This window comes from Schistocerca serialis, chromosome 8, assembly GCF_023864345.2.
Source record: "Schistocerca serialis cubense isolate TAMUIC-IGC-003099 chromosome 8, iqSchSeri2.2, whole genome shotgun sequence".
In the NCBI taxonomy this organism is placed as follows: Eukaryota; Metazoa; Arthropoda; class Insecta; order Orthoptera; family Acrididae; genus Schistocerca; species Schistocerca serialis.
Window position 1 is genome coordinate 77801431 of NC_064645.1, and position 23345 is coordinate 77824775.

The 23345-nt window shown below is 46.2% G+C and overlaps 1 protein-coding gene across 1 annotated transcript in view; it reads right to left on the bottom strand.

Annotated features, from left to right (window-relative positions):
- Positions 1-23345, bottom strand: part of LOC126416579 (caseinolytic peptidase B protein homolog) — an 88181-nt gene that overhangs the window by 40310 nt on the left and 24526 nt on the right. Inside the window, exon 4 of the mRNA XM_050084329.1 lies at positions 4136-4362. Coding sequence (XP_049940286.1) covers positions 4136-4362 — 227 coding nt within the window. The remainder of the gene's footprint in view (positions 1-4135; positions 4363-23345) is intronic.

The window sequence follows — 23345 nt, forward strand, 5'->3', positions numbered from 1 at the left end:
AAGTATTAACAAGCAGATCGTGATCACTGCTCAGCCTCCCTAGCTTGAAGCGTCAAAACATGTATGTTTCTGAAGTGTGTTTTAGACTGTTGCTGAGAAGACTGTGTATCTTCTGACTGCTAATTTCAATGTGTTTCTCCTTAACGCTTTAGATATTTAAGGAATTTTGTGTAAGTTTATTCCTTAGGTAACGAGCTTCATAAACACACTTGGATAGTGACTGTGTGTATCATGTGGCTGCACAAGCTGTATTTAATCATACTGGAGCCGCAAATTATTGTCACCACTGTTTGTTATGTTTACTGCCTTTAGACAGTTCTGTACATAGTATTTATTGAGTTCTTTTAAGGTCTTTGAGTGAACCATTACACTTTATTGCCTTGTCGATTAACCAGCTGTTTTGCCAGCATTCATGTTTGTAAGTTTCATTACAAATTAATTATCACCTCTTTTCTCTAGATTATTTCCAGGTATGCTTAAGTTCGCCAAGAGTACTGGGCTAGTCCTTTCTATAAATTATAATCATTTTTATGGTATTGTTACCTGGCTACAAAATGGTGCCCATTTTTTACGGGAGGGGCATTCATCTTTGTTTAATACCTGCCTTTACTTAGTATGTTTTGCCTTGTTTAGTTTACGAAAGGTTAATGTACCCTTCTGGTGTCTTAAGATAATTATTACACTGTGTTGTCTTGTTGTGTGAAACAGCATGATATTAACCCTGTAACTGCGGGTTTCCATAGCGATTTATCACAGTAGCTCTCCTGTAATGCGCTTAATTTGTCAGTGAAATAATTGCTGCTTTCCCTGCAATATCAGGGGCCTTTCCAACAGAAGGCTTATTGCATGGCTCTGTGATACATTTGGATGCACACCAGCTTAACTGTTTATTCTGATCTGAAATCTGAACAAAGTTGCCAGTGTTTTGACATTGTGCGGTCTTTCATCACTTAAAGGAAACTGGATCTTGTGACAGGACCTCCAATTTCAGTAAACATTCATGTGTGTGAAAATCTGTTTGTGTCTATGTTCTGGAGGGGCACAGCCTTTGTACTTGGGGTGACCATTTGTGAGGAGCCTTGAATTTTCTTGAGAGATAGGGGCGCGTTGTCAGCCACTGGGTGGTTCGTTTAGAAGCAGTGTTTGTTGTATGCTTTCCTGCCTGTTAAGATGCCCCTTTATTAGTAATTTCCTCTAACCCAAACATTTATGTTTCCTAATTCGTTTAGTGCATCAAACCATTCTCAGGACTGAAGACCATAACAACAACAACTACAACAATAATTCGTTTAGATAAGTACTGATGTGTCTGAATAACCTGTTCTGAAACCAGAGTTAATGATTTCTAGTAACTTTTCTTAAAGCTAGCACTGAAATTTGTTTATTTGTTCAAACAACAAGGATTAATATTATTGTTGTTTACTGTAAAGTAGGCATTTGGGAAACACTTTAATATTTAGTTCCAAACAAGGATTAATATTTTTATAAATGACAATTAATTGAAACCCTCAGCTGCCAACAGGTGTTGTTGATATACCTCGATGGGGAGAGCTGATAATGTGTGCCCTGACCGGGACTCGAACCAGGGATCTCCTGCTTACATGGCAGATGCTCTATCCATCTGAGCAGCTGAGGGTTTCAATTAATTATTTATTCTAGAGAAGCTGCATGGTCATCAATGGTACCTGTTCTTTCGAGAACAGTTACTATCTTCATATAAAATATTTTTATAATTTACTGTAAAGCAGGCTTTTGGGTGATACACTAACATTTGATCCCAAACAGAGTTATTGTCTTTTATAATTTTTTCAAAGGAAAAATCACTGTTCTGCATTAACCTGCCAGGATAAAAGTTTATTAAATGCAATTAAAAATTAGTTGGGTCATGAATGATGTTCGGTGTCGCGTTGTATCAGTCCTGATCCCAAGGCAACCAGGCATGGAGGCCTGATATCAGCTACGAAAACAGAGAGCTGAATGGCAGATTTAAATGGCACACCATCCATAATGACAGACAAATGCAGAACAAAATCAAAACCAGCATAATACCAACTATGCAAGATGCATTCAATGAATGCGAAAGTAATATCTTACTTGATGAGTTGTCAAGGCAAAGTCATAAAAAACATTAATCCTGTGTATAACTGGCTAGTGCAACAGTCATCTGTCTAGATACTTGTTGGTTGTGGCGGCACCCAAACAGAAGATGATAAAATCAAGGCTGAAATACTAAATTCAGCCTCTCAAAAGCTGCTCCAACAAAGAAGATCACATTGCAGCTCCTACTTTGGTCAGTTACACAGATATGAAACCATCAGTTAGAGAAAAAAAATGAACATAGTACTGAATATGAGCATAACTAACTCAACAGAGGAAAGGGTGCTGGATCTTGTGGGGTGCATGAAAGATTGTGTATCGAATACTGCATGTACAAGAAATTTTTTCACTTCAACTGTGTATCACTACAGTGACAAAATGTGCCATGTAACTGGAAAAAAGTACACATCTTTCCAATCCAGAAGTGTGGCGGAAAAGCAGCACAGAACTACAGATCTATTTCACTGATATCATTAAGTTGTGGAATTACACAAGTTATTTTGTGTGCATGATATTACTGCAGACTGAACAACTCAACTGTAGAAATTAATAAATTTTTGCAAGCACTAAACATGTTCTGCTTGTTCACAACATTCAGAACACAGAAGGTAATTCAACTCAGATTGATGCTATATTTCTTGGCTTCCAGAAAGATTTCGATTGAAGACTTCTTACTGAGCAAACAGAAACACGTAAATTGTTCTTAACTGAGAGACAGTTTCAAATGAAAGTAGTGTCAAATACCTAAGGTTAGTGTGACAGGACTGCTATTGTGCATAATACATATAAATCAACCACCAGGTAAGATGGATAGCTCACAGAGGCAAACCACAGATTTCATTACTTACAGGGATGTAACATCAATAGAGAATTGTTATGAACTGCAAGGAGACTTTAAGGTGACTAGCACATGGTGCAAATATGTAAATTAGTCTGAACATAAATAAAAGTAATAAAATGTGTGTAAAGATGTACAAAGACCTGGTAATGTCTCACAACATGATCGGAAATCAATCACAGCCATCAACTATAGAAGACTATCTTGCCATTGTGATTCAAGTAGGAAAATCCAGATAAATCCAGCTGTTATGCCAGCAGATACCCCACTCAGATATATCGGAAGAATCCTAAGTGTAGTTCACACCTGACTGAGGTAGATTATAGATTATAAGTTTTATTTGAGCAATTCTGGAGTGTTATTTCATGACCTGGAATCCTTAGAACGTCGGATCGGTTGAACAGGAAGTGAAGACAGAGAGAGAGAGAGAGAGAGAGAGAGAGAGAGAGAATTCAAGTATTGTCTTTTATAGGATACATACATTTCATTCGTGCCATTTTAATGCTATGCAATTATTTCATGAATAATCATATTTGTGGTAAAACACACACCTTCAATTTCTTTTACTTTGTTCTCTTCTGCCAAGTTGTTTTAACTCAACATTGCTTCGCCTTCATTACAACCTTAAATTCATCTGAAAGGCACCCAAGTACTTGTCTTGAGTGTAGAACAGATCAACACAAACTAAATTACTGACAGCCGGAAAGCAATTTCTGCAGGATGATTCTCTGTGACACCGTATAGTGACCGGAATCAAACAAAACCACAAACAATTCAAGAACCAGTGGAGACTGGACACCACAAGCCACCAAAGGGTAACAGGTGGACAATGTGAGACAATGGAGACGGCATGACAAAATAAAAAGTCCAGTGGACAAACCAAGATCAAAAACTATGATGCTGTCAATTCAGAACCATCACAACGATGCATAGTGAGACCAATACAAGTGCTGGGAAATCACATTGATTGTGGGGCTGCTGCATTGCTGGCTTTCAAGGGAAGCCATGCGTGCAGATGGGCGGGCACATGGGCCACGTCTAGAAGGTGTCGCTTGTAGCAGTGAATCAACACTTGCAGATACAGTCTTGCCGCCTGGCGACTGTCGTCAGCAATTTCCACGTCATCCATTGGGCCTTCAAATGCATCAGGCTGGGACACCAGGCACACGGCATGAAAGCTATTAACTTGTATTCACTAACCTTGGCAGCATGTGTCTCGAGGACATTGCGCATCTGCTGTGTACGAGCATAGGCAGCTGGTGGGTGTCCTCGGTCATTCTCCTGCGTGGGGTCGGCACCATGCTGCAGCAGTAGCTCCACAAGCTCCTGACTATCAGCCAAGACGGCATAATGCAATGCAGTGAAGCCACGGAATGAGGCTCGGTTACTCAGCATGTCATTGAATTCATCCTCTCGCTTTGCAAGCACTAGGCACAGATATGGAATTCAATTAATAGTAAGCAACTGTTGTTCAACATTATTCATAAAATGAAGAACTGAAAGAATTTTATCAATTGCAAGGTACAGATTTATATTTTAAGTGAAAAGACAAAAAATAGTAATTATTTGTTTCATAACATACACTTACTAATAATCTGATTATGGTAAATGAGATACAACAAAAATTAGTAACATCACTCACTCATATAAAACTTTAGGCTAAAGAGATTGAGTAGTGGTTTAAAATTAATAGTTTTATTGATGAGAACGAACATGTATATTTATATACTATGAGTAATGATCAATGACATTCTTCTTAAATGAAGAATTTGACCTTCATGAACATTCCATAATAAGTGCCTGCTGCCTCTTATTACACAAATTCAAGCATCATTTTGATCATTTGCTAAACAAATTGGAACACTGCATTGAAAAGTGTATCATTTCTATGGTGGAGTCTTAGGCAGTTTCTTTTTCAGTAGACGATTATCAAGAGGGAGCACGCAATTACCTTAATTGAACAATCAACATGATTTTTGTGAATAGTTTTGATATGCTGTATAAAAGGATTATTTCACAGATGTATGGTAGAGTATTATTGAAAGTTCCAGGTTTTTAGATAATGAAAATCGGGATTCTTTTGGATGTATAGCACACACAACTTTTCTGATTGTTTTCTAGAGTATAGGTAAGTGTCCTCAAAAAACAATGCCAATGATGAAAAGTAACAATCATGTGCAATTTCCCATGAGTCCATTCCAGTGGCATTGGATAATACTTGCACTGCAAAAGTAAACCTACATATTCATGAGGTAGGTAATCAGTATCAGTTGGCTTCTTATCTAATAGTCCTGGAAATCTGGTAAATCCCACTTCTGCTATATCATTATCTTTACAGCTTAAGTTAATCTTCTTACAGTTCCACTTTCAAGTCTTGAACTGTTCCATTTGCATTTCTGAAGTGTTTCAAGTCAACCTGTTTATCTGGAATCCTGTTTCTAAGTGTATTAATGATGCAGTCAGTTTTTTTTCTGCTTGACAATTTTCAGTTACTGTAGATGTATCATTTGCTAACAGAACACATTAAGAGTTGACGTATTAAAATAAGACAAAGAGGGTAGGACCAAGACTAGCGCACTGAGGAACACCTTGTGTTACTGTACTTAATTTTGAAGGATAATTTACTCACCTGTCTAGTATACTGGTATACTATACCACACTGTCCCTAACCCATACTTATCAGTTTTATGGATCAGCAGAGTGTGGATTACTGGGGCAAAATCTTGTGTGAGGATGGAGAAGATTTCTGGATTTCTGCTACTTTGTTATCCTTGTATAGTGATGCACTATTTTTCTCAATGATTTTATTACTCATGTTTTTTCCTTACTGGAAACCAAACTGGTATTCCAAAATAATTTTCTACACAAAAATCTGATATCTGGGTAGCATCTATCTTCTCACATACTTTTGACAAGACAGGAAGAAAGATACGGTGATAATTACCAATATCTTCCTTGCCCATTTCTTGTCAAGTTGTTTTATTGCTGCATATTTTAATGTTGTTGTTGTACTTATTGCTGTTTTTGAGTGGGCCTCTGTAAGAAGATTGGTTTGATGCAGCGGTCCATGCTAGGCTATATTTTTTCTTTTTTTCTTTTTTTTTTTTTCAGGGCGCACAACTGCAGTGGTCATTAGCACCCAGACTAAATTATGAATGCACTGCGAGGCACAATGTTAAAACAGCAACTAAAAAGGACAACACTATAAAAGGCACATTAACAAGCAAGGGATTAAAGGGAAACAGCATAATAAAATTTCCTTAGACAGGTTCATCAAGTGGATAAAACGAAGAACGCGAGGAGCTGCTCCTGGGTCACCTGCTAAAATTTCATCCAGAGTACATGGCAGGCCAAGATCAATGCGCAGTGTATTAAAATTCGGACACCACGTTAAAATGTGGCGTACCGTCAGCAATTGCCCACATGGACAGAACGGCGCCGGCGCAGCCGTAAGCAGATCGCGGTGGCTGAACCGGCAGTGTCCAATCCGTAACCGGGCCAAAATGATCTCCTCCCGCCGAGAAGGGCGTGAAGAGGTCGTCCAAGCCGTGGGGAGAGTTTCAAGGCCCGAAGCTTGTTTTCAGTAAATGTACACCAATTGGCATGCCACAGCGATAAAATGCACTGACAAATGACCCTGCTAAAATCAGATGAAGGCACACAACAAGAAGCTGGCCGAGGCTGGAGAACCGCAGCCTTGGGCACGAAAGGGTGAACCGGATACGGATCACTGAGGAACTGGATGGCGCTCACTGAATCCGAGCAGATGACATAAGAAGAACATCGGTGGCGGCGGATGTAAAGAACAACCTGATAGAGGGCAAATAGCTCAGCTGTGAAGACCGAACAATGGCCATGGAGTCGGTATTTGAAACTGTGTGCCTTGACAATAAAAGAACACCCGACACCGTCATCGGTCTTAACGCCATCCGTATAAATGAAGATCATATTAATGAACTTCGAACGAAGTTCGATAAACCATGAGCGGTATACCGAAGCTGGGGTAACCTCCTTTGGGAGCGAGCTGAGGTCAAGGTGAACGTGAACCTGAGCCATGAGCCAAGGTGGCGTTTGGCTCTCGCCCACTCTAAAGGTTGCAGGGAGGGGAAAATCAAGTTGCTGAAGGAGGTGACGAAAGTGAACTCCAGGGGGTATCAGGGCAGATACATACAACCCGTATTGACAGTTGAGAGAGTTGTCAAAAAAGGAACGATAAGATGGGTGGTCGGTCATTGATAATAGCCGACAGGCATACCGACAAAGCAGTATATCGCACTGGTAGGTTAGTGGCAATTCACCGGCTTCAGGATGAAGACTCTTGACGGGACTAGTATAGAGCGCTCTGATTGCAAGACGTAACACCCGATGTTGTATAGAGTTGAGGCGGCGTAAGATGGATGGCCGTGCAGAGGAGTATACAAAGCTCCCATAAGCCAGCTTTGAGCGGACGATCGACCGATACAGGCGAAGTAGGACGGTTCAATCCGCTCCCCACGACATACCGCTGAGAACACGGAGGACATTTAGGGAATGGGTACAACGGGCAGCCAAATATGACACATGTGGAGACCAGCTAAGTTTCCTGTCAAATGTAAGACCTAAAAATTTTGTTGTCTCCACGAATACGAGAGCAACGGGACCGAGATGTAAGGACGGTGGGAGAAACTCTTTGTAGCGCCAGAAGTTAATACAGACCGTCTTCTCGGCACAAAAACGGAAGAAATTTGTGACACTCCAGGAGTAAAGACTGTTAAGACAACGCTGAAGACAGCGCTCCAGGAAACATGTACGCTGCACGCTGCAGTAGATGGTAAAATAGTCCATGGAAAGGGAGCCTGATACATCAGCTGGGAGGCAATCCACTATTGGATTGATCGCTATGGTGAAGAGAGTGACGCTCAAAACTGAGCCCTGTGGCACCCCATTCTCCTGGCGAAAGGTGTCGGACAGGACAGAACCTACATGTACCCTGAACTTTCGATCCATTAAAAATGCACAAATGAAAAGAGGGAGGTGACCATGACGGCCCCATGTATGCATGGTGCGGAGAATGCCAGCACTCCAACAGGTGTCGTAAGCCTTCTCCAAATCAAAGAACACAGCCACTGTCTGGCACTTCCGCAAGAAGTTATTCATAATGAAGGTCGACAAGGTAACCAGATGGTCAACAGCAGAGCGGCGCATGCTAAATCCACATTGTACATTGGTAAGGAGGCGTCAAGATTCGAGCAGCCAAACCAAATGAGAGTTAACTATTCGTTCCAGCACTTTACAGACGGGTCAATAGATTTGCGCCAGCATATGGGAACATGACCTTCAATCCAGATGCGATTGTAAGTACGAAGAAGGAAACCTTTATCCGCAGGAGAATGGTTCTTCAGCATCTGAATATGAACAGAATCAGGCCCTGGAGCGGAGGACCGTGACCGGGCAAGTGCATTTTCGAGTTCCCGCATGGTGAAAGGGACATTATAACTTTCACGATTCGAGGAGCGGAAGTTAGGTGGCCTTGCCTCCTCTACCTGTTTTCGGGGAAGGAAGGCAAGGTGGTAATGAGCAGAGCTTGAAACCTCTGCGAAAAATCAGCCGAAGGCATGGGAGACATTCTCAGGGGCCACAAGGACGTCATTCGCGACCATCAAGCCAGAAACTGGTGAGTGGACCTTAGTACCAGATAGCCGGCGCAGGGTACCCCAGACAACAGAAGGAGTAAAAGTGTTGAAGGAGCTTTTGAAAGAAGCCCAGCTGGCTTTCTTGCTTTCTTTAATAACACGATGACACTGCGCACGTGATCGTTTATAATTAATACAATTTGCCATCGTATGGTGGCATTTAAAGGTGCGTAAAGCACGTCATTGAGCACGTATAGCATCTCTACATGCTGCGGTCCACCAGGGGACTGGTACGCGACGTGGAGAAGAAGTAGTATGAGGGATGGAATATTCAGCAGCAGTGAGAATGACTTCCGTGAGGTGTGCGACCTGACTATTGCAGCTTGTGAAGTTTTGATCCTGAAATGTCGCCCTGGAATAGAAGAGTCCCCAGTCTGCTTTGGAGATGTTGCAACTAGTTGAGCATGGAGATGGAGTATGATGCAGGAGATGGATAACACAAGGGAAGTGGTCGCTCGAATACGTATCAGAAAGAGTGTACCACTCAAACCGACGTGCAAGTTGGGTAGTACATATAGAGAGGTCTAAATGGGAATAGGTGTGAGTTGTGTCTGAAAGAAAAGTAGAGGCGCCAGTATTGAGGCAGACAAGATTGAGGTGGTTGAAAAGGTCTGCTAACAGGGAGCCTCTCGGGCAGGATGCTGGAGAGCCCCAAAGGGGATGGTGGGCATTGAAGTCTCCAGTCAACAAAAATGGTGCAGGTAGCTGAGCAATAATATGCATCATGTCTGCCCTAGTAATGGCAGACGACGATGGAGTGTAAACAGTACAAATGGAAAATGTGAAAGTGGGGAGAGTAATTCGAACGGTAACTGCCTGGATATCGGTGTGCAATGTGATGGGATCATAGTAGATATCATCCCGGACCAGCAACATAACCCCTCCATGAGCCGGAATACCTGCCACAAGGGGTAGGTCAAAACACACAGAGGTATAGAGTGCCAAGTCAATATGATCGCATGGGTGTAGCTTCGTTTCCTGGAGAGCTACTAGGAGCGGCCAGTGCAAGCATGGCAGCAACTTTAAGTCCTCTCAGTTGGAGCGAATGTCGTGAATATTCCAATGAAGAAGTGCCATCATGCGAAGAAAAAGAAACAGGAGAAGCAAGAAGGGGTCACCTCGAAGGCCGCTGGGGGCCTGGCTTCGAACGAGCACTGCTGCTGCTATCAATAGGCGGAGAGTCATCGTCCATTTTCTCAATAGGTTCGTCGGCCACCATGTTAAGATGGTCGGGAGGGGGAGCTTCCTCCGCCGGTGAACAGCCAGATGTTTGGCGACCAGTGGTGTGGCCAGGCGAAATGGATGACGGCCTGGGGCGGCAACTGCTGGGTGGCGCAGGTGAAGAAACACGCCGTGGTGGAGAAGGAGAACTTTTCTTCCTATGAGCCTTCTTGGAAGGTCATTTAGTTAAAGTACTGGTCAATGGCTAGGAGCTTGGGGTATGTACGAAGTCTTCACGAGACGGTTCCTCCTTGAAGGCCAGTGCATCTGACTTCTGGGTCTTAGTCTTGGCAGAAGCTGATGAAGGTGCTTGTGTCTTAGGGGTGATGGGAGGAAGAGGAGACGTTGACCGGGCGATCTTAGCACTGGCCGAATGGACGAACGTAGCACTAAAGGTCAGATCGCATGTCTGCATCGATACCTCCCTGGTAGGCCGAGGAGAGGCGAGGACGGTACTGTATTTCCCCGCTGGGAGCAGCGTGGGCTTCCTACTAGCAAAAAGCTTGCGAGCAGCTGAGGTGGACACTCTCTCTTTGAGCCGAATTTCCTGTATACAGCGTTCATCCTTGTAGATGGGACAGTTGCGAGAGGACGCTGCATGGTCACCCTGACAGTTCACGCAACGAGGAGACGGAGGTGGAAAGGCACCCTCATGGGCGTCCCTGTCACAAGTGACGCATTTAGACGCATTAGAACAAGACTGGTGGGTGTGGTTAAAATGCTGACACTGGTAGCAGCACGTAGGTGTCGGGACATAGCGGCAAACAGAAATAACCTCATAGCCCGCTTTGATGCGCGACAGCAGCTGAACACTATTAAAGGTCAAGAAAAGTGTCCGGGTCGGTACAAGGTCATTGTCAACATTTTCCATGACCCTAAGGACAGCCATCATGCCCTGCTTAGCGAGAAAAGGCTGAATCTCCTCGTCAGTCAATCCGTCGAGTGATCTAGTAGATACCACACCACGCGACGAATTCAAAGTGCGGTGAGCCTCCACCCAGACAGGGAACGTGAACAGGAGTGTGGCCCGAAGGAGTTTTTGTGCCTGAAAGGCGCTTTCAGTTTCCAACAACAAGGTACTGTTACGCATCCTGGTACAAGACTTGACAGGTCCGGCTATGGCATCTACGCCCTTCTGAATAACTGAATAACAAAAGGGTTGACAGATGAAAAATCTTTTCCATCCTCAGATCTAGAAACTACAAGGAACTTTGGGGCAGGCAGTAGTACTTTTGTCACTACTGGCTGGTCAAGTTTCCGTTTTTGGGCAGAAGTCGAGAGAGATGAAGAAGAAGAAGAAGAAAAAGAAGAAGAGAAATCCATTGCAGAGGAATTCCCCATGATTGGCAGCGTCTCTGATGGCGCGCTCCTTTCTTGTGGGGAGCCTCTCAGAAGGCGCTCCCACCTTAGGTGAATGTTTACACCGCAGGTCACACCTCCCGAGAAATGGACAGAGGGACCAATCGGCATGGTCAGAAGATGTCAGCCAGCTCGGGCAATCACCTCTCCCCGGGCCTGGCCTTTACCAGGGGGTACACATGGGCCCTACTTGTCTACCCAGAGCGGGGAATTACGCTTACCCCATCACTGGCTACACGTGCGAACATATGGGTCGGCCTTCAGGCACGCACAGGGATGAAAGAAGAATAGGGGAAAAAAAAAGGGAGACAGGGAGAGAGGGAGAGAAAGGATAGACTGTCTCAAACGCCAAGGCAGAGACCATAGGGTGGACAAGAAGGCAAGGGGAAGAAGGCAAGGGGAAGAAGGCAAGGGGAAGAAGGCAAGGGGAAGAAGGCAAGGGGAAGAAGGCAAGGGGAAGAAGGCAAGGCAAAAAGTAAGGAAGACAGTGAGAGAGGGAGAAGGACAAAGAAAGGAAACAAACAAAGGAAGGAAGAAACAAGAATAAGTGAAAAACCAAAATGACCACAAATGTAAGTTGTTGAACCACCCATCTCCGGATGCAGGCGCAAACTACCCCTTGAGGGGGAGGGACTCCTTTTAGTCGCCTCTTACGACAGGCAGGAATACCTCGGGCCTATTCTTACCCCGGGCCCATAGGGGGGCTAGGCTATCCTGTGCAAGCCACTTCACCTCTGGAAAACTACAGCAACCTACAACTAACTTCAGGAAGTGTGGTGGAATTTATGTTATTTTCTTGAGTTTGTTATTGGGGGGAGGGGGTAGTTAATTTGCCACTTGTAGAGTAATAAAATGGAATAACACAAAATGAAGAGTGTGATACAGGCCATACTGTAGCAACCGATACTAAGTCCTGATGTAAACACAAACTTTCACAACTGAATAGGCACACATTGTAACAATATTAGTCAATGGAATTAATGAAACCTGAGATACCTGGAACTAAATATTAATCAAATACAGTAAAAATTATGATGAAATATTGTTTTCATCTGAAAATATATGTTACAAATGTTAAAACTTGTATTTACAAAAGTCGTACACAGAAATCTGCTTTTAATTATTGTTCAACTATGTGTAAAGATCCAGGATTTATGTTAGTATCAAAATTAAACCCACATTTAAAAAGTTATAAACATTTCAAAATCAAACATTATTATGAAAATATATTTCATGTATTTTGATAAAGATAACTATGATATGTTGGTATGTTAATTATACTGAAAACATCAGAACAAATTATAAGTTCAAATTCTGTTACTTCTGAAACACATTTCAACTTGTAATTGTAAACTGTAAAATTACTATCTGAAACAATTAATGCTTTTATATTCTGACTGTTAAACTATACACACGGACCAGGGCAGTAGCCCTGACATAGCTAGTATTGTCTCAGATTTTGTAGAGCCAATCTTATGTCATCTTTGTAGAACAAATAAATAAGTTATTAAGCTCATTTTAGTTTCAGATACATCATTTATTAGAATTCGTTAACCGATATGTTTCAATCCTAATCTTACAGAGAGCTTAACACTTTCTTACAGGTGGAGATATCTGAAGCGATGAGAGAGACACCCAAATTACGATCATCAGGAAACAGAAAGTGAAGTATCTATTCTTGGGAGACACAAAAGAGAGATATATTTTATATTTCCCCTCCACCTATGCAGAAGGCAGAATCACAGTTATATCCTTAATTATCTGGTGGCTGTTGAGAGAATCACTGCATACAAGAGCTTCTTGAATGGAGCTAATTTTGATTTATATGAAGGTTCTAACAGAGCTAAGCTCACCACACAAAGTATTAGTCACCCTTTGTCCACACACAGATGAATCGTTATTGAGCCTTTGCAGATGATGCAAAAATCAAGTCAGGTGCTCAACCGTGCACTCACTGCACTACATGATCATAAGGCAGTGGTGATCAGCAAGACATCTGTGTATCAAGTGAACTCTGTGTGTAAACATGCGTAAAAGCAAGGATGTGACAGAGCAGTAACAAGGGGCAACCGTGTTTGGCCATGCCTATGGCCTTACAGTGTGTGACGTTACTGGATTTGTTGGTGTTTCAAGGTGGTGGTGGTGGTGGTGGTGGTGGTGGTGGTGGTGGCGGTGGTGGTGGTGGTTGTTGGGATGTTTAAGGGGGACTAAACAGCAAAGGTCATCAGTCCCCCATTCCAAAAACAGGCGAGCAGAAAATCGGCGAAGCAGGTAAAAACCAAAGGGGGGAGGAGATGCCCCCCAGGCGCTAAAAGAACACAAATGCAGCAACAAACACTACAGACAAGAAGAGTACAGAGGAACACCAGACAGAAAGGAACAGAAGAAAATAAGACGGCCGGAGACTGGTTGACTGACCACAAGAACAAAAAAAAGGGAAAGAGTCAACCATCCGACGACACACCAAAAACGCAACAAATATGGAGAGACGCGAGGACAAAAGACACAGAAAGGGAAAGGTGCAGGACCGCCCTAAATTGAACCATAAAAAGTACTGCCATGGATAAAATTTAAAACGTTGTCAGCCATGGAGGCATCGTCACATAAAACCAAAGGCAAAGTGCCTGGGAGATTAAAAGACTGCCGGAGGGTGCGCAGTCGGGGACACTCCAGCAAAATGTGGGCGACCGTCAGCCGGAACCCACACCGACACAGGGGCGTATCCTCCTGACGCAAAAGATGGCCGTGCGTCAGGTAGGTATGGCCGATGCGGAGCCGACACAGGATTACAGAGTCCCTGCGAGAAGCCCGCAGGGAGGAGCGCCACACATCGGTCGTCTCCTTGACAGCCCGCAGTTTCTTCAGGGATGTCATGCCACGCCACTCAGCAGTCCACATCCCAAGCACCTTATGGCGCAACACCAGCTGCTGATCGAGAGCCGTGAGGCCGATTTCCAAAGCTGGGGCGTCGATCGCCCCTTTGGCCAGCCTGTCGACAAGTTCGCTCCCCGGGATGCCAACGTGACCTGGCGTCCAAATAAAGACCACCGAACGACCAGAGCGGGTAATGGCGGAAACAGACTCCTGAATAGACGACACCAGAGGAGAAGAGGTATAGCAGCGGTCGATGGCCTGGAGGCTGCTCAGGGAGTCACTGCAGATGACGATGGACGTATCTGAGCAGGAACGCATATGCTCAAGAGCGTGGGCAATATGGCCACCAGCTCTGCAGTAAAAATACTGCAGCCAGCCGGCAAGGAGCGCTGTTCAACATGGGCAGCATGAGCAAAAGTGTAGGCAGTGCGACCATCAACCAGGGAACCATCAGTGAAGACAGTCTCACAGCCCGAGGAGCGCAAGAAAACGGCAATGGAGGGCCACAGGCGGAATCGAGTCCTTGGGTCCCTGTGCCAAGTCCAGACGGACGGACAGCTGGGGCAAACACCAGGGAGGCGTAGGTGCACAGACCCGGAAGGGAGGCAGAAGAGGGAATGACCCCAGTTCCGACAGCAGGGACTGGACGCGGACAGCTATGGAAAGCCCAGACCTAGGTCGCCATTCGGGCAGATGGAGGACCATGGCAGGGAATAGCAGGCGATGATTGGGATGGCCCGGCGAGCAATGCACGTGGACAGCATAGTCGGCGAGCAGTCGATGGCAGCGAATACGCAGTGGGGGAACCCCGGCCTCCACCAGTAGACTATCCACGGGGCTCGTATGAAAAGCGCCAGTGGCAAGCCGAACCCCACAGTGGTGTATAAGGGTGATGCAGACCCATAGGCCAGGCTCCCATAATCAAGCCGGGACTGCACAAGGGCTCTGTACAATCACAGCAGCGTGCAGCGATCTGCACCCCAAGACGTGTGGCTAAGGCAGCGGAGGGCGTTGAGGTGCCGCCAGCATTTTTGCTTCAGCTGAGTAATATGAGGAACCCATGTGAGCCGGGCATCAATCACGAGTCCCAAGAAGCGGCAAGTGTCCACCATTCCAAGCAGGTGGCCGTCGAGGTAAAGTTCAGGATGAGGGTGGACCGTCCGACGCCTGCAGAAGTGCATAACTCGAGTCTTGGCTGCAGAGAACTGAAAACCATGAGTCAGAGCCCATGATGCTGCCTCGCGAACGGCGACTTGCAGCCTGCTTTTGGCAACTCCTGTAGTCGTGGAGCTAAAGGAGATGCAGAAGTCATCGGCATACAAAGAAGGAGACACCGACGACCCCACGGCTGCAGCCAGACCATTAATGGCCACTAGAAATAAGGAGACGCTCAACACCGAGCCCTGCAGGACCCCATTTTCCTGTATATAAGACGAATTAGAGGCGGCACCCACTTGCACCCAGACAGAGCGGCGCAATAAAAAGGTTTGAAGAAAAGCCGGGAGCTGACCACGAAGACCCCACTCATGCAACGTAGCAAGGATGTGATGCCTCCATGTGGTGTCATACGCCTTCCGCAGATCAAAAAATACAGCAACAAGATGCTGACGTCGGGCCAAGGCCATACGGATAGCAGATTTCAGCCGCACCAAATTGTCCGCAGCAGACCGGCCCCGACGGAAGCCACCCTGGGATGGAGCGAGGGGACCGCGCGACTCAAGGACCCAACACAAACGCCGCCCCACCATATGTTCGAGCAATTTGGACAAAATGTTGGTGAGGGTAATGGGACGATAGCTGTCCACCACCAGTGGGTCCGCACCGGGCTTCAAGATGGGGACAATAAGACCCTCTCGCCATTGCGACGGGAACACGCCCTCGCTCCAAATGCGGTTGAAGATGGTGAGGATGTGTGTGTGGCAGTCCCGGGAGAGATGCTTCAGCATCTGCGCTTGGATGCAGTCTGGTCCTGGTGCCGTATCAGGGCAGTCGGCGAGAGCAGCGAGGACTTCCCTCTCGTTGAAAGGAGTATTGTATTTTTCAGAATGACGCGTGTGGAATGATAACGGCGTCTGCTCGGATCGCTCCTTTAGAGAGCGAAAGGCGGGGGGATAAGTGGCCATCACAGAGCTCTGAGCAAAGTGCGCAGCAAGGTGTTCAGCAATGGCGGCAGCGTCCTTGCAGACAGCGCCGTCCAAGGAGATCCCAGGGACACCCATAGGGGTCTGGTATCCATAAATCCGCCAGATCCGGGACCACACGAGCGAGGGGGAGACACGGGAGACCAAGGATGAGACATACCTCTCCCAGCACTCCTGCTTATGCCGTGCGATAAGGCGACGGGCCAAGGCACGGAGCCTCTTAAAGGCGATGAGGGTCTCTAGAGACGGTTGCCGCCTATGACGCTGGAGAGCCCGCCTATGGTCGCGAATAGCCTCAGCAATCTCCGGCGACCACCAGGGGACAGTCTTCCTCCGAGGGAGTCCAGAAGAGCGGGGGATGGCAGCCTCGGCTGCCGAAATGATTGACGTGGTTAAGACACGGACCACCTCGTCAATGTCACCCTGTGGGGGAGACTCAATGGTTGCAGCGGAAGTAAAAGCCGGCCAGTCAGCCCTGTGGAGAGCCCAGCGGGGCAGGCGCCCAGAAGAATGACACTGGGGCAGTGACAAATAGATGGGAAAATGGTCACTACCACACAGGTCAGGATGCACCCTCCAGTGGAGGGATGGGACAAGCCCGGGGCTGCAAAGAGAGAGATCGATGGCCGAGAACTAGCCATGGGCCACACTGAAATGCGTGGGATCACCGGTGTTCAAGAGGCTAAGGTCAAGCTGAGCCAACACATGCTCCACGGCACGACCGCAGTCATTGGAGACAGTCCCACCCCATAGAGCGTTGTGGGCATTGAAATCGCCCAGAAGCAGCAATGGTGGCGGGAGCTGAGCCAGCAGCGCAGCCAAGACATGTCGGGGGAGCTCCCCATCCGGAGGAATGTAAACAGAGCAAACAGTAATGGCTGGTGAGAGCTCAACCCTGACAGCGACGGCCTCTAAAGGCGTCAGAAGGGATACTGGCGAGCTACAGACAGCGTGGTGAACAACGAGGCAAACCCCACCTGATGCTTGTTGACAGGCAGCACGGTTCTTATAGTATCCCTGATAACCACGAAGGGCGGGGGTCCGCATTGCTGGAAACCAAGTTTCCTGCAGAGCAATGCAGAGGACAGGGGAAACACTCAGAAGCATCCAGAGCTCAGGCAGGTGGCGGAAATAACCGCCGCAATTCCACTGGAGAATGGAAGCAGTAAGGGACTGGGAGGGCGTGAAGGCGACTAAGGGGCAGGCGGCGCCTCAGAGCCAACTGCTGCCACCGGGGGAGAGTCAGCTGAGGCCATAGGAAAGGCCCCCGAGGGTTCTGTGAGGGCGAGATCCGCGGCAGAGGCGAGGATCTCCACCTCATCCCCGGAGCCAGGACTATGTACAGCAGGCGGCGCTGAAACCACCGGAACGTCCTTCTTTTTGGACACATTTCGTTCCTTCTTCTCGCGTCTGCCCTTAGGGTGAGAGGGCTGGGAGAGCTTCTCTGAAGGAGCGTCGGAGGCTGACGACAACGCAGAAGCCCTACGACCAGCAGGTGGCGGAACCTTCAGCCACTGGCTAACATCCGGCTGGGTAGGAGAAGAAACGGAGGAAGGGAGAGCCCCGAGGGACCCCTTCTGCGAGAGAGGAACCGGCAGAGGCAACGCCGGTGGAGAAGGAGGGGGAGGGATCGAGCCCCTCAGTTTTTGAGCAGACGTCACTCCCGAAGTAAGCGTGGGGGGAGCAACAGAAGAGGGTTTGCCCCCAATGGCTAAGGGGCAACAGAGGAAGGCGTGCCCCCAGACATGAGGGGGGCAGACAGAGAGGCATGGCCCCGAGGGCCCACTGAAGGCGGCACAGAGGAGGCGACAACCGCCACTCGCGAGGGCGACGATGACGTGGCTGCATTATAAGATGTTCGAAGGGAAGCAGGATACAACCTTTCAAATTTCAGTTTTGCCTCTCGATAAGTAAGCCGGTCCAGGGTCTTAAATTCCATTATCTTCCGCTCCTTATGAAGAACGGGGCAATCTGGCGAGCATGGAGAGTGGTGTTCCCCACAGTTGACACAGACAGGCGGAGGCGCACATGGAGAATCGGGATGAGAGGGGCATCCGCAATCTCGACATGTGGCGCTGGATGGGCAACGGGAGGACATGTGCCCAAACTTCCAGCACTGGAAGCACTGCATCGGGGGAGGGACGTAGGGCTTGACGTCACAACGGTAAACCATTACCTTGACCTTCTCGGGCAAGACATCACCCTCGAAGGCCAAGATAAAGGCACCGGTGGCCATCCTGTTATTCTTGGGTCCTCGATGTACACGACGGACAAAATGCACTCCACGTCGTTCTAAGTCGGCTCTCAGCTCGTCATCGGATTGTAACAAGAGGTCACGATGGTAAATAATCCCCTGGACCATATTTAAGCTACTGTGGGGAGTGACGGTAACAGGGACGTCACCCAGCTTATCACAAAAGAGCAACGCTCGTGACTGGGCTGGGGAAGACGTCTTGAGGAGGATGGACCCATTCCTCATTTTAGACAACCCCGCCACTTCCCCAAACTTATCCTCCAGGTGTTCCACAAAAAACAGAGGCTTCGTCTTAAGAAAGGAGTCACCATCAGTCCTGCTGCAGACAAGGTATTGCGGTACATAAGGCTCCCGCTTGGCACTAGATCTACGTCCCTCCCATGGCGCAGCCAACGAGGGGAACGACTGAGGGTCATATTGCGCAGCATCAAAGTCTACTCTGCCTCGCTTAGAGACGCTGGTGGCCGTGCGACCACCAGCTTGGTGTGATTTATTGCGCTTCATTGCGCCACATCCGCCCAGATGCCACTTACTCCGAACGAGGGCTCTCCCCAAGGGCGCCACCCAGCCAAAACAACGGGTACCTGGCCGATATCCCATTGCCCAGAGTCCCCGTGCTCCAGACAAGATGGGCACATACTCCTTGGCATGCATGGGGAGGAAACAGCTCTGGCATCTGCAGTGCGATCCCTGTGTGGTCAGGGGGCTACCACCAAGAGGGTACATGACGCCACCACAACGGACTGGCTACCGTGCTGGATTTTAGGTGTTGAAAGGGTCCACAGTTGTCGTGGGTGCTAAGAAGGGGATTGCGCACAAGACGAGAAGGAGGTAACCCAGAAGACGTTGGGTGTAAATCCGCCACACGACAATAAGGAACATGCAAGATGGTGGTGCATGATGGACCAATAGAAAAACACCATGTAAGGCGTCCTTCCCCAAATGGCACGCACTAACAACGGAAATTTGGGGAAAAAAAAGGAGGTCAAACCCAAGAGGGCACCAGCACAGCAGGCCGAAACGTTTGAGACTCCTTTTAGTCGCCTCTTACGACAGGCAGGAATACCGCGGGCCTATTCTTACCCCCGAACCCGCAGGGGGAGTTTCATGGTGGACTGTTCAACATAACTACAAGCAGTGGTGTAGCACACATGGCTATGAAACATGATGTGGCCAAGGCCAGACTGTCCCTGGCAGCTAGTGACAGTGGTCATGAGTGTGAGAGTTGCATTTATGTGAATGCATGTGTATACATTGTCTATTTTGGAAGAAGACCTTCTGGTCAAAAGATTACATATATAGCAGTCTTTTTGTTGTGCCTATATGCAACTCAACATCTCCTTTACACATATTGGAATGATAGTATCAATCAACTCAGATTTCAATTTGATGCACTATTTACAATTCAAGATAAATTCTGCTCAAAATAACACATAACATTTGATGGGGGATTTCGGAATAAAGTGCAGATTCAAATGAATGTATGCATATACAGAGTGATTTTTTCCACTGTGTGCAAACTGCAGGGACTGACCGATGAGATGATATGGAACAAAGAAGGTCTAATGAACTTATGTCCAGATGCACGGTTTCTATGCTTACAGACCATTTGTTCAATCAGACATTGTGACAGAGACTGCAGGGTAGTATGCACGGTACCATGCAGCCACAGTTACATATCCATGGTTTCCTCTTAGAGAGTGGTACTGTTCCTCAGATGTCGTCCTAGTGGCCTCTCCTGCCATAGCAATTGGCAGTATGTCCAATTCACTTCTCTTGCTGCCTCACCTTGCAGTGGATGTGATAAGCATTGTACACAATGGTTCCACATTGGAATTCAGAGATTGCTGACATGGTGTTTACTCATAGAAAAGCAAACGGCAGCACATGGCGGGCAGCAAGGTTATATAAGGAGAATTATCCCCACCAAAAACTACTACAGCATTCAATGTTTGCAACACTGTTTCACTGTTTGTCTGAGACAGGACTCTTTTGGGAAGCAGCAAATCATGAAGGATGTACCCAAAATGTTCAGACACCACCCTTGGAGGAAAATGTGATTAACACTGTTGATGGAGACCGCCCTGTCGGTACCAGGCAGTTGACCCACCAGTACAGGGTAGGCCAGATGACCATGTGGAACATTTTCCATGAAAACTGTTACCACCCTTATCATTTACAGTGTGTGCAGGACTTACTAGTGACACATTTTCCACATCAGAGCACTTTTATCACTCATTTCTCCATCAGGCAATCATGATTCTGGGATTTTGAGGTCACCTTCACGCGAAGCGGTATCTTCAACTTTTATAATGATCACCTGTGGGATATCATGCAGGGCCACCATGGTATGGCGACAGTGAATCGTCAGCATGGTGCAGCCAGAATGTGTGAGTAGGGATAATTGACAACCATATTTTAGGACCAGTCTTCCTTCCATGTCACCTAACATGCCGGAACTATTGGTGTTTTTAGCAGATGACTTTGCATCACATTCTGGAAGAAGTGCCATTCATGATTCCAAGGGTTATGTGGTTGCTACACGATGGTGCTCCAGCCCACTTCGCCGTTAACATCTAGACGCATCTCAATCATGTCTTCCCTGGTCGATGGATTGGATGAGGGTGTCCAGTTGCATGGCCTGCTTATTCACCGGATATCAATCCATGCAATTTCTGGTTATGGGCTATCTTGAAAGTATCGTGTCTGCAGAGCCCATTCCAGATGTGGAGACACTGGAGCAGCATATTCATGCTGCCTTTCAAGCTGTTCAGATGCAGCCTGACCAATGTGATCATGTGAGACAGAACATGTTACGGTGAGTACACGCATGCACTGAGGAACAGGGAAACCATTTTCAATACATACTGTAACTGTGGCCGCACGGTACAACGCAATCTCTGTAACAATTTATGATTGAATAAATGGTCTCTAGCATGAAAACCATGCATTTCTGGACATAAGTTAATCTGACCTTTTTTGTTCCATATCCTCTCATTGATCAGTCCGTAGGATTTGTACACAGTGGAAAATATCAGCCTGTATACTCTGCTTAGGTTTAGAATAATAGTTGGCACACTATTTACCAATTTGAACAAGAACACTAAGAGGACAAGACTGCACTCAAACACTTATGTGGGAGTGGTGGGGAAGGGGTAGCAACATGAAAAGGCTTGCATGTATTGAAAATGGCTGATATTAGTGTCAAATACACAATTTTCAGGGTTGCTAGTGATAATATGGCTGATGAAATTTATCTCAAATTTTAGTGGAATAGAACATTCTATAAATATTTAGAATCTGTTATAAGGAACTGAAATGCAAGACATTTTTTTCACCTCATTATGTTCTGAGAAATCATTAATCTTCTTACACACAGAGAGATAAATCTATTAATTAGAACCAAGTCCATACAAGCTCTTGGCACAGTATCTTAAACTTGTCTACAAATACCTCAGCTATTACATACAACTTGTTTAGTAAGATCAATTACAGAAAAGTATCTGCAATTTACTGAAATGCACTTCACAATTTTCAAGGTGAAGCTGACATAATCACAATGTAAAAACATAATTTTGAATGTGGAAGATGTGTTTATTAATTATAGCTTTGTAGAACATCTTGAAAACAATGGAGTTAAATTATAACATTGCACCACATATTGAAAAGAATGGAGACCAATTATAACAGCACTCACACAAAAGAATTAAGATTTTTCTTTCACTGAACACTAATACTAATTTAGTATAATTTCAACCTTATTTATAGCACTGTAACATCTGGACCCTCCTTTTAACTATGAAGGTCACTCCAAAAGAAATGCACACTATTTTTCCAAAAATACAGTTTTCATTCTGCATGTGTGAAAGTTTTAGTGTGTAGATACATCCTTCCCACTTGTTTTCAAACTTAGTTCAACCTGTTACCGTGAGTGTTGCCATCACAGCATGTCTTCAAGATGGCTGCTACACTTGACGTTCTTCAGAAGCAACATGCTGTCATAGAATTCCTGTGCTGTGAAAACGAGACAATGGGAAACATCCACAAGAGGTTGGAAAAGGTGTATTGAGATGCTGCTGTCGATTGCAGTACATTTAGTCGGTGGGCAAGCAGGTTATGTGATGAAAGCGGGCACGCCAATATTGAGGATTGTCCTCGCAGTGGCAGGCCTCGTACTGTACACACTCCAGACAATGTGCAGAGAGTTAACGAATTGGTGTCTGCTGACAGATGCATCACAGTGAACGAATTGTCACGCTATGTTGGGATTGGGGAAGGAAGTGTTTGCAGAATACTGAAAGTGTTGGCGTTAAAAAAGGTTTGCGCCAGGTGGATTCCCAGGATGTTGACAGTGGCTCACAAAGAAACAAGAAAAATGGTATGCAGCAAACTTTTGGAACAGTACGAGAATGGTGGAGATGAATTTCTTAGAAGAAGTGTGACAGGTGATGAAACATGGCTCCATCATTTTTCACCAGAGACGAAGAGGCAATCAATGGGGTGGCATCATGCAAATTCACCCAAGAAAAAAAAATTCAAAAGCACACCTTCTGCTGGAAAAGTTATGGCTATGGTGTTTTTCGATTCCAAAGGACTCTTGCTTGTGGACATCATGCCAAGTGGAACCACCATAAATTCTGATGCATATGTGACAACACTGAAGAAACTTCAAGCTCGACTGAGTAGTGTTCAACCACATCAGCAAAAGCAGTATGTTTTACTATTGCACGACAATGTACGGCCACATGTCAGTCAAAAAACCATGGAAGCGATCACAAAATTCGGATGGACAACACTGAAACACCCGCTTTACAGTCCTGACCTGACTCCATGTGACTATCATCTCTTTGGGAAACTGAAAGACTCTCTTCGTGGAACAAGGTTTGAAG